This window comes from Sminthopsis crassicaudata, chromosome X (assembly GCF_048593235.1).
Source record: "Sminthopsis crassicaudata isolate SCR6 chromosome X, ASM4859323v1, whole genome shotgun sequence".
NCBI lineage: Eukaryota > Metazoa > Chordata > Mammalia > Dasyuromorphia > Dasyuridae > Sminthopsis > Sminthopsis crassicaudata.
The window spans coordinates 26,798,485-26,812,534 of record NC_133623.1 but is presented as its reverse complement, the minus strand read 5'-3'; the positions used below and the strand labels follow the sequence as shown (position 1 = coordinate 26,812,534).

General features: G+C 42.5%; 2 protein-coding genes across 2 annotated transcripts in view; one reads left to right on the top strand and one right to left on the bottom strand.

The window, feature by feature from the left end:
* The window catches only part of ABCB7 (ATP binding cassette subfamily B member 7), a 112,487-nt gene extending 111,027 nt beyond the window's left edge, over positions 1–1,460 (bottom strand). Inside the window, exon 1 of the mRNA XM_074277262.1 lies at positions 1,073–1,460. Coding sequence (XP_074133363.1) covers positions 1,073–1,246 — 174 coding nt within the window. The 5' untranslated portion in view covers positions 1,247–1,460. The remainder of the gene's footprint in view (positions 1–1,072) is intronic.
* Positions 1,461–2,226: 766 nt separating this feature from the next.
* UPRT (uracil phosphoribosyltransferase homolog) overlaps positions 2,227–14,050 on the top strand; it is a 121,858-nt gene continuing 110,034 nt past the window's right edge. Inside the window, exons 1-2 of the mRNA XM_074277272.1 lie at positions 2,227–2,312; positions 3,510–3,716. The gene's annotated coding sequence lies outside the window, so the exon portion shown is untranslated. The remainder of the gene's footprint in view (positions 2,313–3,509; positions 3,717–14,050) is intronic.

The window sequence follows — 14,050 nt, the reverse complement described above, 5'->3', positions numbered from 1 at the left end:
GATACATTTTTGTAACAATTTAATGGAAGGAAAATAAGAGCACATACTCTTGGAAAACACTTAAATTAATAACAATTTACTCTGATCAAATATTATATTTAGAGAAAACGATATGGCTAGGGAGCATGATAGACAGCAGCAACAAGTCCATTCCCTAGCCACAAGCTCATTCACAATCATTCTTGGCAGTCAGAACAAATAAATGGCTCTATAGTTTCAACATACTCGAGGCCTCAGAACTTTTTAGGCAGAAAGGGTAAGCTGCATCCACATTGGTCGGGATGGGGGGAGAAGGGAGGACCCCGACACGCGAAGGCAGACGCAAGAGTTCCAGGACTTGAGCCTCGGAAGTCCCGGAACACCCGCCTACGATCCTGTGGACTCAAATTGTCATCTGTCTCAAGGTGACCTGCTGTCATTCGTTATCATGTCTCGATTTAAAAATCGACTTCCACCCTGAGTCCCAGCTTGGAGGTACACAACTTCTGCATCCCGTTACTTACTCTTTGGAAGCAGCAGGCAGTTCGCCCAGATGGTCGGGAAACACCAAGGGGCGAACTTGCAGGACTGTGTTTACCCCCTGTCTTAGGTCGGGAAAAAGGAAGCTGGGTAGTAATGGAAAGGGCGCCGGACTGGGAAGAAGAGGATCTGGATTCAAAACCCACCTCAACTCCTCATACCTGGGCCGCCCGAGACAAGTAAGTCGCGAAACGCCGGGTGTTCGGGTAGGCTGGGAGCGCTCGGGACCAGAAGCAGCCCTCGAGCCGAAGGTCCCGGGTTGGACTCGGGGCGAGCGCTGCCCCTTTGACCCGGGGGAATCCCAAAGCGGCCACTTTCCTCCTTCCGGACGGGCTGCGGACCCCCAAAACTCTTCCCAAAAGAGCAACTGCGTCTCCCCCTCCCCAAAGTCCCCCCGCCCCCGACGGCGCCCCGGACCAGAACTTCCCGGACGGGCGCCGGCCACTAAGTCTCCTCCCTGCCAGCCGTATCCTCTCCAGGCAGCCGAACTCGGCTCCCTGCCTTCCTCCCAGCCCAGTAAGTCTCAGCCCGCCATGTGGCCAGCGCTCCTCACCTGATAGGCTCGTAGGCTTCCCGAGCAGCCTGATGAATCGCCAGCCCTCTGCGGCCGGGTCACGCCGAAGCCGGAGGTCAGGACCGAGCCCAGGGGCCGAAGCAGCGCAGCCGAGAGTCGCTGCCTTTGAAAGGCAGCGGCAACGGCCGGGGGACACAACACCAGGCGCGCCATCTTGAGCAGGGAAGAGTGCCGGCCCCGCTAAGAATTGTGGGATAGTGACGGATCGAATTCGCGCTCCCGCCCCTCGGCTACCTTAACTACCTTAGTTACCTCTGTGGCGTTCTCAGCGTCTACTTCTGACCCTGGGCCCAGACGACTCTCCCCCTCCCCCCCTTCCCCTCCCCCCCACCCCGGGGCGGGCGACCCCCGGGCGGACCGGAAGTGCGTCCTCGGTCAGGGGCTCCGGACTTTCCGGAAACTTCGCAGTCGCTCAGTACGTCCCGGTGCGTTGTCCTCCCGATAACCCCTGACTACTTTTGGCGCCTTTTTCCGCCTCTAGAGACCAGCTGTCCCTCACAAACTCCTTACATTCCCATTCTTTATCTTCCATTACCTCCACACTTGGGCACTTTATCACTCCTTCCATATACACACCTGTCCAGTCAACATTTATTAGGCCCTTACTGTGTTCTGAGCCAAAACAAAACCATCCCTGGCCCCAAAGAGCTAATATTTTGTATTGGGGGGGAGGGCAACCGCTAATTAATGAACAAATAAATACGGAGCCCTTCGGGTTACGCCGAAGCCGAAGAAAGGTGAAAGGATTTGCCTGTGGTCGCCCAGCTAGGTACCCAGCTTAGGTAAGAGGCTAAATTTGAACCCGGCCCTTCTGGTAGTATAACTTAACCACTTACAGCACAATGCCTCTCAAAATCGTATTATTGCTTTTATTTGGGCATCTGTAGCGTTCTCTGGTTTACTATGGTGAGGGTGGGGTTAGGAGTGGGGGTGAGGGTGAGGGTTGGAACTGGAAGATAGGGGCTAGAGAACTAGCTTTCCTTCAGCCTCAGATACTCAGCTCTGTAAAAGGAGGTCAAGTCCTAAACCACTCTGGGCTAATTTCCTTATTGGAAAGTGAAGGGAATAATGGCCCTGGCTTCATCTGATCAAATGTAATTATGGAAAACCTGAAACTTTTATGCTTCATATAGTGGCTATGAAAGTGGGTCCCGTGATCCTAAACCCAGAAAAGCAGCAGCATTCCATTCAACAGACATTAAGTGCTGGAAATGGGAAGGTAAGCTAGCAATCTGCCTTCAAGGAAACTACTTTCTACTGGGAAAGGAGGGTTGCACCATGCACATAAAAGAACAAATAGAAATTAGGGGGAAACCCTGCCAAGGGAAGGCAGTGTTCTTGGAAATTTGAAGAGGGAGAGATCCCTGGGAGTGGGGGAGAAAGGAAGGGAAGAAGGAATGTGGGAGATCTAGGAAAGCCTCCCAAAGGACTTAGAACCTGGGGACTGAGTTGGCAAAGAATGATTCTGAAGTCATTATAAAAGGCAAAGGTGAAGAAGGAATGCTTTGCACCTTTGAGAAATAGCTTAAGGTCACAAAGGTAGTCAATGGTAGCACCTGAAATTAGCCTTAGTGAAGTCAGTAAGCATTTATTAAGCACTTGCTGTGTCCGTTTCCCCCCCCCCCCCCCATGTACTAAGCACTGATGATACAAAGAAAAAACTTTTTCCCCAATCTAATAGGGGAAATTAAAGGTCTCTGACTCCAAGTTCTGGTCTCTTCCCACTTCACCACACTTCTTCATATGTAAAAAATAAGGTTGGGGGCTGGATCTGTGGTATCCGTGCTATAAAAAAAACTCTCTAAAGAGGAAACTCCCTTCCTAATGAAGGTCAACCCCTTGTCTGCAATTTAGAGACTAGTCTAGAGCAAAGGTGTCAAACCCAGTGGTCAGACAGCCAAACCATATAAAAATGTAATTAGGAAATAGATAACAAAATAAATAAAAACAATGAAACATAGACAGTCATTAATATGTGATTTTTCAAAGTCAATATGTGCCTGCAGGGACCTTATGTACAGTTTTGTGGCCCTTTTTCTATTTGGCCTAGAACATCAAGAGATTAAGGATCTTGCCTATGATTACAAAGTCAATATGTGTCAGAGAAATCTTTTACCCAGACTTCTCTAGGTTTGGGGCCAACTGCACCATTAATGCTGCTGTGTATAGGCAGCATCTCCCTATATCAGAAAAATCTTTAGAATCAAAGGAAATTTTTTGTCAGGACTGAAAATTGTCCCTGATTTCTGCTCCCTAAGCAGCACTGTCAGAGGTTCTAGTTAATAGAGAAGGGGAAGAGATAGGGGGGAAAGAAAGAAAAGGTAGGAGAGGGGAAGAGGGGGAAAGAGAGGAAGAGAAACAATCTCATGTGTCCTTTGGGGCAGCATGCTTATATAATGATCTTTTTTTATTCAAGCCTGGAGTCTGGAAGTCCAGAGCTCCAATCTGGCCTCAGATATAGCTGGGTGACCCTGGACAAATCACTTCACCTTGTTTGCCTCGGTTTTCTCATCTGCAAAATGAGCTGGAGAAGGAAATAGCAGACCACCCCAGTGTCTTTGACAAGAAAACTCCAAATGGGATGATGAAGAATTAGACGTGGCTTGAAAGACTCAATGAAAAGGTAGGAAAGAGACCTGGCTTTGATGCCAGGGGATCTGAGTTCTTCAATCCAGCTTCTCTGAAGCCAGAAAGAAGGCTCTTGTTAAAATATCAATCATTTGCCTCTCTGAGTTTCCATTCCCTCATCTTTAAAATACAGTTGAACATATATTAGGTACCTAGTATATTCAGAGCGCTAAGCTAGGTGAGATACTCTCCAGAGGTCATATCCAGCTTGTCTCTTTCTTTCTTTTTCCTTTTATTTATTTATTAATAGTTTTTTTGGGTGAGAGGTTAAGTGACTTGCCCAGAGTCACACAGCTAGCTGAGGTGTGATTTGAATTCAGGTCCTCCTGATTTCAGGGCCAGTACTGTTCCATATAATTGTACTTTGTCTCTACTATACAATATTCAGATACCAGAGAGCCAAGGGATCTGAGACTGCAGTACTGTGGGTGGACTCCCTCCCAAACATGGGGAGCTTAGAATCCTAGGATTAAGCCTTTCCCCAATGATCTAATCTATATATTGCCTGGGGCTCCTTCTCTCTTTGATTATTAACCAAATAAGCTTAGATGATATAATGAATAAAATATTAGACTTGCCTTTTGAAGAACAGGAGTGAAAGTACCATGTCAGAAACTATGTCTCAGGTTACTTAAATTCTCTGTGCCTCATCTGAGGGAAATGGAGAGGGAGGAGAGCCTTGCATTCCTACCAATCTTTTAGATCTGCAGTTCTAGTGCATTGGCTTGTCTCTGATATAGGGCAAAAGGAAGCTGACATTTTTTCCATACTAAATCCCTAAACTTTGCTGGATTTTGAGGGCTGGAAAAGGGGCAGGGCAGGGGATACTTAGTATAATGGAAAGAATCCTGAGTAAATGACTTGGAGGCTGTCAACATGAGCTCTTTGTAGAGATGGAGTCAAAGGTTGGGTCTTTCCTTTTTTTGCCTCCTGGGCTAGAATGAACTAAAGTTCTCTTTCCCTCCCAAACAATTTCTGTCTCTTCAACCTCAGTGCAGATAACATAGAAGCTACTCCCCAGAAATTTAAAACTCTTCACAATCCTACCTATATTTGTGATTTTATTCTTTCTACTCCCCCTCAGTACCTTGATAATCCATCTCTACCCTCTATGGTTCCCACCAGCTGCCCCAAGGCCTGTAGAATACTTGCTCATAATTCCCATTTCAATAATAACTTTCTGAGGCAGGTAGGAGAAGTATTATTATCCCCATTTTACAGATAGAGAAACTGAGGATGAGAGAGGTTAGGTGACTAGCTGAGTCAGGTGATCAGGAACAAACCCAGAAATAGAGCTCAAGTCTCTTAATTCCTAATCTTCCTCCTTCCCCCAAACCCAATTGCTTGAACTGAGGTTCTTGGTTAAATTATCTGTAGGTCTATAGATTAGTGGTTACCTCTAACCATCAGAATAGAACAGGGCTTCTTAAACTTTTTCTATTTGTTACCCCTTTTTATCCGAGAAATATTTATGTGACCCCTGCTGTGTAAAGTAAGTATACTAATCAAATATTTACTGATAATAAATCATAATTTTGCGACCCCCCCCCCCACATTCAGTTACAAGACACACAAATCACAGTTTAAGAAGATGGTATATAAAGAAGATACCTGAAAGATCTAAGAGATTTTAGTCAAGATTTTTAAGTCATTTAATTTTCCACTATAAGCCCCACTGGGGAGAAATGACAAATGTGGACTGCTATTCCCTGAAATAGGATGAATCTGTTCATGATCAGTCAACAAAGACTCTTAACTCTCCTGTGTGCCAGCCGCCGTGCTGGGTGCTGGGTATACAAAGACAAAGAGTGGAACAATCCCTACTCTCAAAAAGCTTATCTCATAACAAAGTTAACAACATGTACCTATATAAGTGTATATGGAATATACATATGTAGAATAAATACAGGTTAATACCAGATAGTCTGGGAGAGAGGACACTAGAAATTGCGGGGAATCATGTAAAAGTTGGTATTTGAGCTGTGTCTTTTTGTGTCTTTCTTTTGTTTTATTCTAAATTTAAAAGACACCAAATAAAACAAGCCATTTCCTCTATATAATAGAACAGGAGAGGATTATATCTGAAATTGCAAATCTCTATTATGAAAGGGGTGATCAAGACTACAACTAGGGTGATGATGATGTAAGTAGAGAAGGGAATGTGTGTGAGAGAAGCTGTGAAGGTAGAATCAATGTAGGAATGTATTGCTTATGTGCGGTGAGACCGGTGAGAAATCAGGATGACCCTGAAGATGGCAGCCTGGGAGACTGGAAGGATGTTGGCAGCTTCAACAGAAGTAAGGCCATCTGGAACAAAGGTGTGTACATTCACGTGTGCTTTACTGTGACCAAGGCAGCCATTCTGCAGGCCTCCCCTACTCTGAAGCAATGATGTCCTAGAAGGGACCCTTCTAAACTTTGCCTAGCTGGACATAACTTGAGCCTTTCTAACCTGCAGGCAGGAAAATCCCTTCTGAAAGACTGTGGCAGCTTTTCTGTAGGCAAAGGAATCCCCAACAAAAGACTGTAAACAGTTCCTGAGACACAAAACCAAAGGATTTGCTTTATCATCTACAATAACTATAACAATAAGCATTTATTAAGGGCCTACCTTAATTTATTATTAATTTATTAAGGGCACTGGAAATATATGGGAAGGCAAAAATATCAAGGCTAAAGGGGAGAAGGGTAGGACTGAGAGGAGGAAGAGGATATACTAAATATGTACACCCAAATCAAAGATATTTATTGTGTAAATTCGAGGCATTGTCTGAGGGAAGGCAGTGGGGGGCAGAGGAAGGAAGAGGGAATTGGGAGGACAAAGCAGAAGGAGGGCTTGGAAAAAAGACCAGGAAAGTGGGATATGAACTCAGTCTTGAAGGTGGCTTGAAACTCTGCTGTTGGTCTGTCCATCCTTTTCCAATGCCGAAGGATAAACATATCGATGGTTATGTCCTTGTTCGTATCCGTGCCAATTTGCAGATGGGTCAGTTTATGCAGATCTACAGAGAGGATTGAGAAACCTAGAATGCTCCTGCTGGATCACTGATCTTAGACCTGGGAGGAACCTCAGAAATCATATAGTCAAATATCCTCAATTTGCAGATGAGGAAACTGAGACCTAGTCACACAGAAAATTACTTCTAGAGCCTAGTTTTCATGGCCAGTCCAGTGCTTTTTGGCATAATCATCTAGGAAATCTGGGATTATGCTAGAGCTCATTGTTAAATTTTCAGTGTGAGCAGTTATATCTCTGAAATCAGCAAGCTTTACAAAGGAGGGCTTGTTTTGTTGTTTTGTTGATTGTCTAAATTTAAGAATACTTTCAGTAATGCAGATTAAACATAAAAGTGTGTCCTGAAGTTGTTTCTTTCCCCAGAGAGCCAGTTGTTAAACATTTGCCGGCATACCCTTGCTATAGTCTTTCTAAGTGATATATATCTTCTTGGTTGTTTGGCAGGTGGGCCTAGAGTGAAGCTGTAAATCTGTATAGCCTCAGACTTTGCAGGACTTGATTTCTTTTGCTTTACTGGAAAATTGGGATTTCAGAGAGATAGCCTGGTGGGTACTGGGATAGAGGTAAACAGCAGGTTGTAATGGAAAGAGTCTTGGGTTTTCAGCCAAGAGGGCTGCCTGAATGGAGTCAGACTGCCATCCCTACTCCAACAAAACCCGGAAATTTACACCAGAATGAATAATGCTCAAAAAATCTAATGAAAAACTATATTAAGTGACTTCTTTCACTCCAGAATTATACCAAAACATTAATCAGTAAGTAGATCATGGGAAATAACAAAAGAGGCCTTTAGCAAAGGCACCACAGGAGTAGGTAGAGAAGGAGGAAGAAGAGAAGAAGCAGAACAAGAAGAAAGGGAGGGGGAGAGGGAGGAGAAAAAGATCTAGTATCTCAGTTGATCCTCACAGCAATACTGGGAGGTAGATACTATTATTATCTGCATTTTATAGTTGGAAAAACAGGGATAATTTCCTCTAGAGTTACATCGCTAGTATAGGTCTGAGGTCACATTGGAATTCAGGTTTTCCTGACTACAGGCCTACCACTCTATACAAGTTGAGAGCAGGGGGCGGAGCTAGCAAGGGACCCATTTAACCTTCTGAGCCCTTTGTTTGGGTGCAAGTAGAGGAGAGGGCTTCCAGGCCACCCATGGGACTGTGTCAGAGACCAGTGTTATCTAACCCTAACCTTCAGGATGACAAGGTCTCTAGCATCCTGTCCTGAGCCATAAAAGAGGGACTTAAAGATCCAGCTCTCTACTAAAAATGAGAGATCTTGAAATATGGTATTACTGTAGACAACGATCTAGGCTCACAACCAAGTTTAGCTTACTTTGTAAAATTGATTATGATCCTACAGCATTCCCCCCCAACCCCCCCCCCCCAAAGAATCTTTATTGGAACAGAAGACTTTCAGGCATTCCTGATGAAAAGATCAGAGCTGAGGAGGAACTTTAAAATGTAAACACCTAATTCCAGAAAAACCTAGAAATGTAAAATTTTTGAGTAACTTTAAAAGGGGCTAGAGGATGTTATATCTATGATTCTAATGTCTTTAAAGGGTAGTAAGAGAATTAAGAGAAACAAAAGACCAGGTCTGGTAGGTTGGTCCTGTTCTAAGGCCTTGAAGAAGGGAAAGAGAATGGAGGGCCAAACACTCTGGTGTACAAAAGAGGAAAGAAGGTGTTAAAATTTGTTATTTTTCATGAATGGAGTATGTGAGCAGAAGAACATACAAATATGGAATACAGGATTGGAGATTGGGCATCTTAACCGAACTGGATAAGGAAGGATGTGTAGTTTGGTATAGCAATACAATAAATTGCCCCCCTCCTTTCTTTATCTCTTTCTCCATATTTTTATCCTTTCCTTTTCCTTTCCTCTCCTCTCTCTACTTCTCTCTTCCCCTATCTTTCCCCTCTCTGTCCTCTCCCTTTTCTCCCTTCCTCAGCTTCGATGAGTAGAAGTGGTCAAGAATCATGAAGGCCCACATCACAAGTCTGTACTGGTATATCCATGTTCCTTCGAAATGGGAAAGATCAGTGAAGACTATAAACTTCTGGTAAATGTGAACAAGCTGATCATTGTATCTAGAAATAAAAGATACTGTAGTGATCATTAATTGAACCCTGAAGAAAAGAGATTTTTTTTTAAAAGAAGAAAGCTGAAGACCTTAACCTGAAGTTTGTAGCACTCCAGCCTTAGTGGGATCAGATTTCACCAATTAAACAGAAGGTAGTAACTCGAACAGGTAGCCTATAGGTTACAAGCATATTCAAAGTAACTGAAAACAAGATATAAGAAGCTCAAGAAGCAATGAAAAAATTGATTCACTCTTTAGTACTAAGCCTTTCTTCACCTACAAGAATGTTTCGTAAGAGCTGGTTTGTCTGATACAATTTATCATATTTCTTTGCTTCAAGTCCATAAAGATCAAGCATCCTAACTCCTGAGCTTTGGGTAGATACTAGTATTGTGGCTGCCCTTTGATGTGTCTCTCTCTCAATCTGTGTCCCAGCTTTGTCTCTGCTCTTTGAGCCTCAGTTTTCCTATCTGTAAAAAAAAAGGGGGGATTGACCAAGTGACTAGGTACTTTCAAATTATGACTTTCTGGACACTAGGCTAATATCTTTTCCCTTAGGTCATAGCGATGCCTTCTGAGAAAATCAGACAAGACCCACTCTCACTAAGGAAAGAAATCTGTGGTTTTAGCACCATCCAGGCTTTCTCTCCGTTGATATTCATGGCAGTCCCACTAAGAGTCTAGACTTAGAGTTAAAAAGGGCCTACAGCAGTTCCCTCATTTTGTAGATGAAATTGAACCTGAGAGATCAAATGACTTGCCCAGTGATTTGAATGTTGCAAGTAGCAGACCCAGTGCTCTGTGGATAAAACCAATTCATTTCCTGATATCCAGCCCTTCTGGAAATGAGACTGAGCTGGTCCGTGATCAGGTCGTACTTGAAACCCTCCCCATTCGGTAAGACCTAACCAAGCCTGAAAAGCTAACATAACATTGGAGAGCCTAGGCTCAGGTCCATATTTATGAAGAAGTCCCTTAGTATAGGCTGATAATCAGAGAGAAGATAATCATGGCCTTGCAACTAAAGCAGTTACAATCCATTCTTCATTGTCTCTAGTTCTCATCTATGAACTCTTATCATGGGCATCACTTTCCAATTGAAATCCCTTTTACAGGTTTTGTAGAGTTTAGAGATGTTCTAGTCTACACACTCCCATTTTACAGATAAAGAAACTGAGACCCAGAAACATGAAGCAGTTTGCCCAAGATCATATAGCTTAGTGAATAGGATTCCAGCCTAAATACAGCGTTCTTATCTCTATACTATAGATTTTTTTCTTTTGGAAGAAATGGAGGATAGTTGTTCAATATCATTGAAACCATCTCTTCCATGTCATCTTCTTTTATGTACCTATAGGCCTTTATTTAAAATCACTGGCAATACCAGCTGTGACACTGAGGAAGATACTTAAATTAATCCTTTCTGCTCTCTCCTTCATTCTTCTGGGGAACTAATCATAAATCTCAAGCCTCACTTATTTACTCCTTAGGGGGAGGAGGTGATGGTTAAAGTACCATCTTATCTTAAGTCACCACCCCATCCTCCCAGACCCCCTCCTCTCTGGAGATTTCATCAGTTTTCCAGGACAATAGTTAGCTCATTGTTAGCTTAGGGGCAATATAATCAACCTCAGATTCACATAGTTCTTTTCTTGTCTATTTTGTGGAATTTTTAACTGATAAAAAGTTATTCATAAAAGTTATCCTAACTCAGAGGACCAAGTCAGGAAAATCCCTTCTGTTCAGATAGATAGGAAACTCTGCCCCAATTTAAAATGTGCCCTTTTTTTTTTTTCTCCCCTGAGGCTGGGGTTAAGTGACTTGCCCAGGGTCACACAGCTAGGAAGTGTTAAGTGTCTGAGACCAGATTTGAACTCCTGAATTCAGGGCTGGTGCTCTATCCACTGCGCCACCTAGCTGCCCCATAAAATGTGTCCTTTTCCAGCTCACTCCTGGCTTCTACATAATTGAGGCAAAATCGGGATACAGGAAACACGTGGGTAGAAGAAGAGAGCAGAGTGTATTGGGGTACAGTGCCTGTGATGATTAGATAGGTATGAGGAAGAAGAGAGAAGGATACCCTTTGGAAGCTCCCTCAATCCTTGAAGAGGATGGAACAAGTGTTGCTTCAATCCCAGTTCCATTCTGAGACACCTGCTGAGCTCATTGGCCCTACCTTGATTTTTCCTTTCTTTCTTTGATGCAAGTCCTGTTTCTCCTCTTACCTATTGCCTATATGCCTCCAATATCTTTCCTATATCCCAAGTGGGGTTGAGGTCCGCATCTCACTGCTGTGGCTGCTTTCCTTTTAGTCTACCCTCATGGACTCAGTGTATCCTTTTAAAAGGTTCTGGGAATGATTGCAGTAATCAAAAATAGTCCATCCAAAGAAATAGCTGAACAATGAATGTAATGGATATAATCATGCAGTAAGAAATGATGAAAAAGCAGACTTCAAAAAAACCTGGGAAGACTTGTACAAACTGATGCAAAGTGAAATGAACAGAACCAGGAAATCACTGTACACAGCATCAGCGGCATTGTATGATGATCTATTATTTTTTTTTAAATTTTATTATAACTTTTATTTACAAGATATATGCATGGGTAATTTTTTAGCATTGACCCTTGCAAAACCTTCTGTTACAACTTTTCCCCTTCTTCCCCCCACCCCCTCCCCTAGATGGCAGGTAGACCAATACATGTTAAATATGTTAAAGTATATGTTAAATACAATATATGTACACATATCCACACAGTTATTTTGTTGCACAAGAAAAATCGAACTTTGAAAAAAGGTAAAATTAACCTGAGAAGGAAATAAAAAATGCAAATGGACAATAACATAGTTGGAAATGCTATGTTGTGGTTCATATTCCTTTCCCATAGTTCTTTCTCTGGGTGTAGCTGGTTCTCTTCATTATTGAACAAATGGAATTGGTTTGGTTCATCTCGTTGTTGAAGAGAGCCATGTCCATATGATGATCCATTATGAATGACTCAGCTATTCTCATCAACCCAATGATGGAAGAACAAAAGACTCATGAGGGAAAATGCTATCCATATTCAGATAAAGGGCTGATGAACTCTGAATGCAGATGGAAGTATGTATTTTTTCCATTTACCTTATTCTTTCTCATGTTTTTTCTCCCCTTTGATCTCTTTTTTTTTTTCCACAACTAACTAATATGAAGCACACATATAAACTATATCAAACTGCCTACATCTTTGGAAGAGGGGAAGAGAGGGAAGGAGGGAGAAAAATTTGGAACTCAAAATCTTGAAAAAAAATGAATGCTAAAAATGTTCTTGACTTGTAACTGGGGGAAAATACTATTTAATTTTTAAAAATAAAGAAATAGTTCAAATTGCTCTCAGGGATTGTAGCAAGCTGTCGTCTCCAGAAGCTGCCGGATCGCTCTCTGGGAAGAGATCTGCTGTGTCTACTCAAATCTCTCCGACAGATTCTTCTTCCTGTAGTGAACCGTTGTCTCCAGACAGTTGCTGTTAACTCTTGTCCTTAGAAGTGACTTCTCTTCCTGCAGAGAGCCCCGTCAGGGCTGATGTAATGCAGAGTCTTCCTCTATCTCTGGGAGTCCTCTCTTTTATTCTCCCAGAGAATGGGCGTGGGATAATGCAAGGGCTTCTGGGAAGAACCACCTCAGCCAATGAGCCTGCTCCTTCCATCAAGTCAACCTGAGTTCTCACCTTGTAATTGTCCAACCTGAATTCTCACCTTGTCACTATCCAGACAACCCGAGTTCTCACCTAGTAATCCCAACATCTCCCCCTTTCTGTTGATTTAGAACATAGGACAGTCATGATCTTGAAACATAAATCCATCAATATGGGAAATATTACACATAATTACATAAATTACATAAGCACATAGTAACATAGTAACATAATACATGCTAGAAGTATATGACAAATAACATAATCAAATAATCATAAATTGAAAATTTATAAATGTCCATAAGTCCATTGTCCATTAGTCTCATCTTGTGTGAGGAAGTCCAATGATTCCTGCTGGTTTTAAAGTTCTTTAACAGTCTTTTTATTATCCATGCTCTTTCAGTGTCAGATGTTTCTTAGATCTTCTCCTTTATTTTGAGGTCTTTCTCTTTTTCTGTCTCTCTCTGATGGACAAGGCGAATATGACTCGTTGGCACCCATCTGATTCCTTCTCCTGCTGAAGAAATACAAGCAAACCCTCTCTCCCAGGCAGTTAACCTATCTAATTACCTTCTATTTACCACTTTCTAAATCTCTTCTCATCATCTGGCAATTACATTGGAATTGTTTGCACTGGATACAGCCCTGTTGGTTTAAAAGGCCTGTATTCTTCCCAAGTGTAATCCATTCTTGCTATCTGATTGCCTTTTGGTTCACTTATCAGGTAATCCCTTTCTGCCATGTGATTGCTTTTCTGTTGGTTGATCAAATCAGAGTCCTGACCTTCTAAGAGCTCTTTGGGTGTAACATCAGCTGCCAGCATGCCCCAAGTCTTTTTTGCCTGGGGCCCTGGACCTGGGCCCCTCATCCCATTTCCCTGAATTATTCTACACTCTGATGCCCAATGGAATCCTCTGTTGCATTTTGGACATGGGGTTTTAGGTCTTCTTTCACCCTGTCTTCTCACTGTATCTCCATACCTACACTGAGCTCTTAGATGTCCAATTTTTCCACATTGAAAACATCTCCGAGTTTCTCTAGAAGTCCCTTGCCAGGAGGGACCCTGTCTTTCCACATTCATCATTGTCTGGGTGTAAAAAGCATTTGTTCCCACTGTAGCACAGCGTCTTATGATCTCCTCTAAAGGAGCATCTTTGTCTAATCCCCATATAATTCTTCTGCAAATCTCATTGGCATTTTCCTTAGCCAGATGTCTGGTCATTATTTCTGTAGCTGAATTTTCTCCAATAGTTCTTTTGACAGCAGTTTGCAAACGTCCCACAAAATCTGCAAAAGGTTCATTGGGACCTTGCTGTATTTTAGTGAAAGCCTCTCCACGATCTTTCTGTCCAGGAAGGACACCCCAAGCTTTTATTGCAGCCTTAGCAATTTGTTCATATATTGTCATGGTATAATTAATCTGTTCCAAATTCTCTCCATACTGACCTTCACCAGCTAAGTGCTCAAAAGTGAATTGTGTGTTAACTCCTATTTCCAAATTGCATCTGACTTGAATTTTACATAATTCATGAAATTCCGCAAGCCATAATAAATTT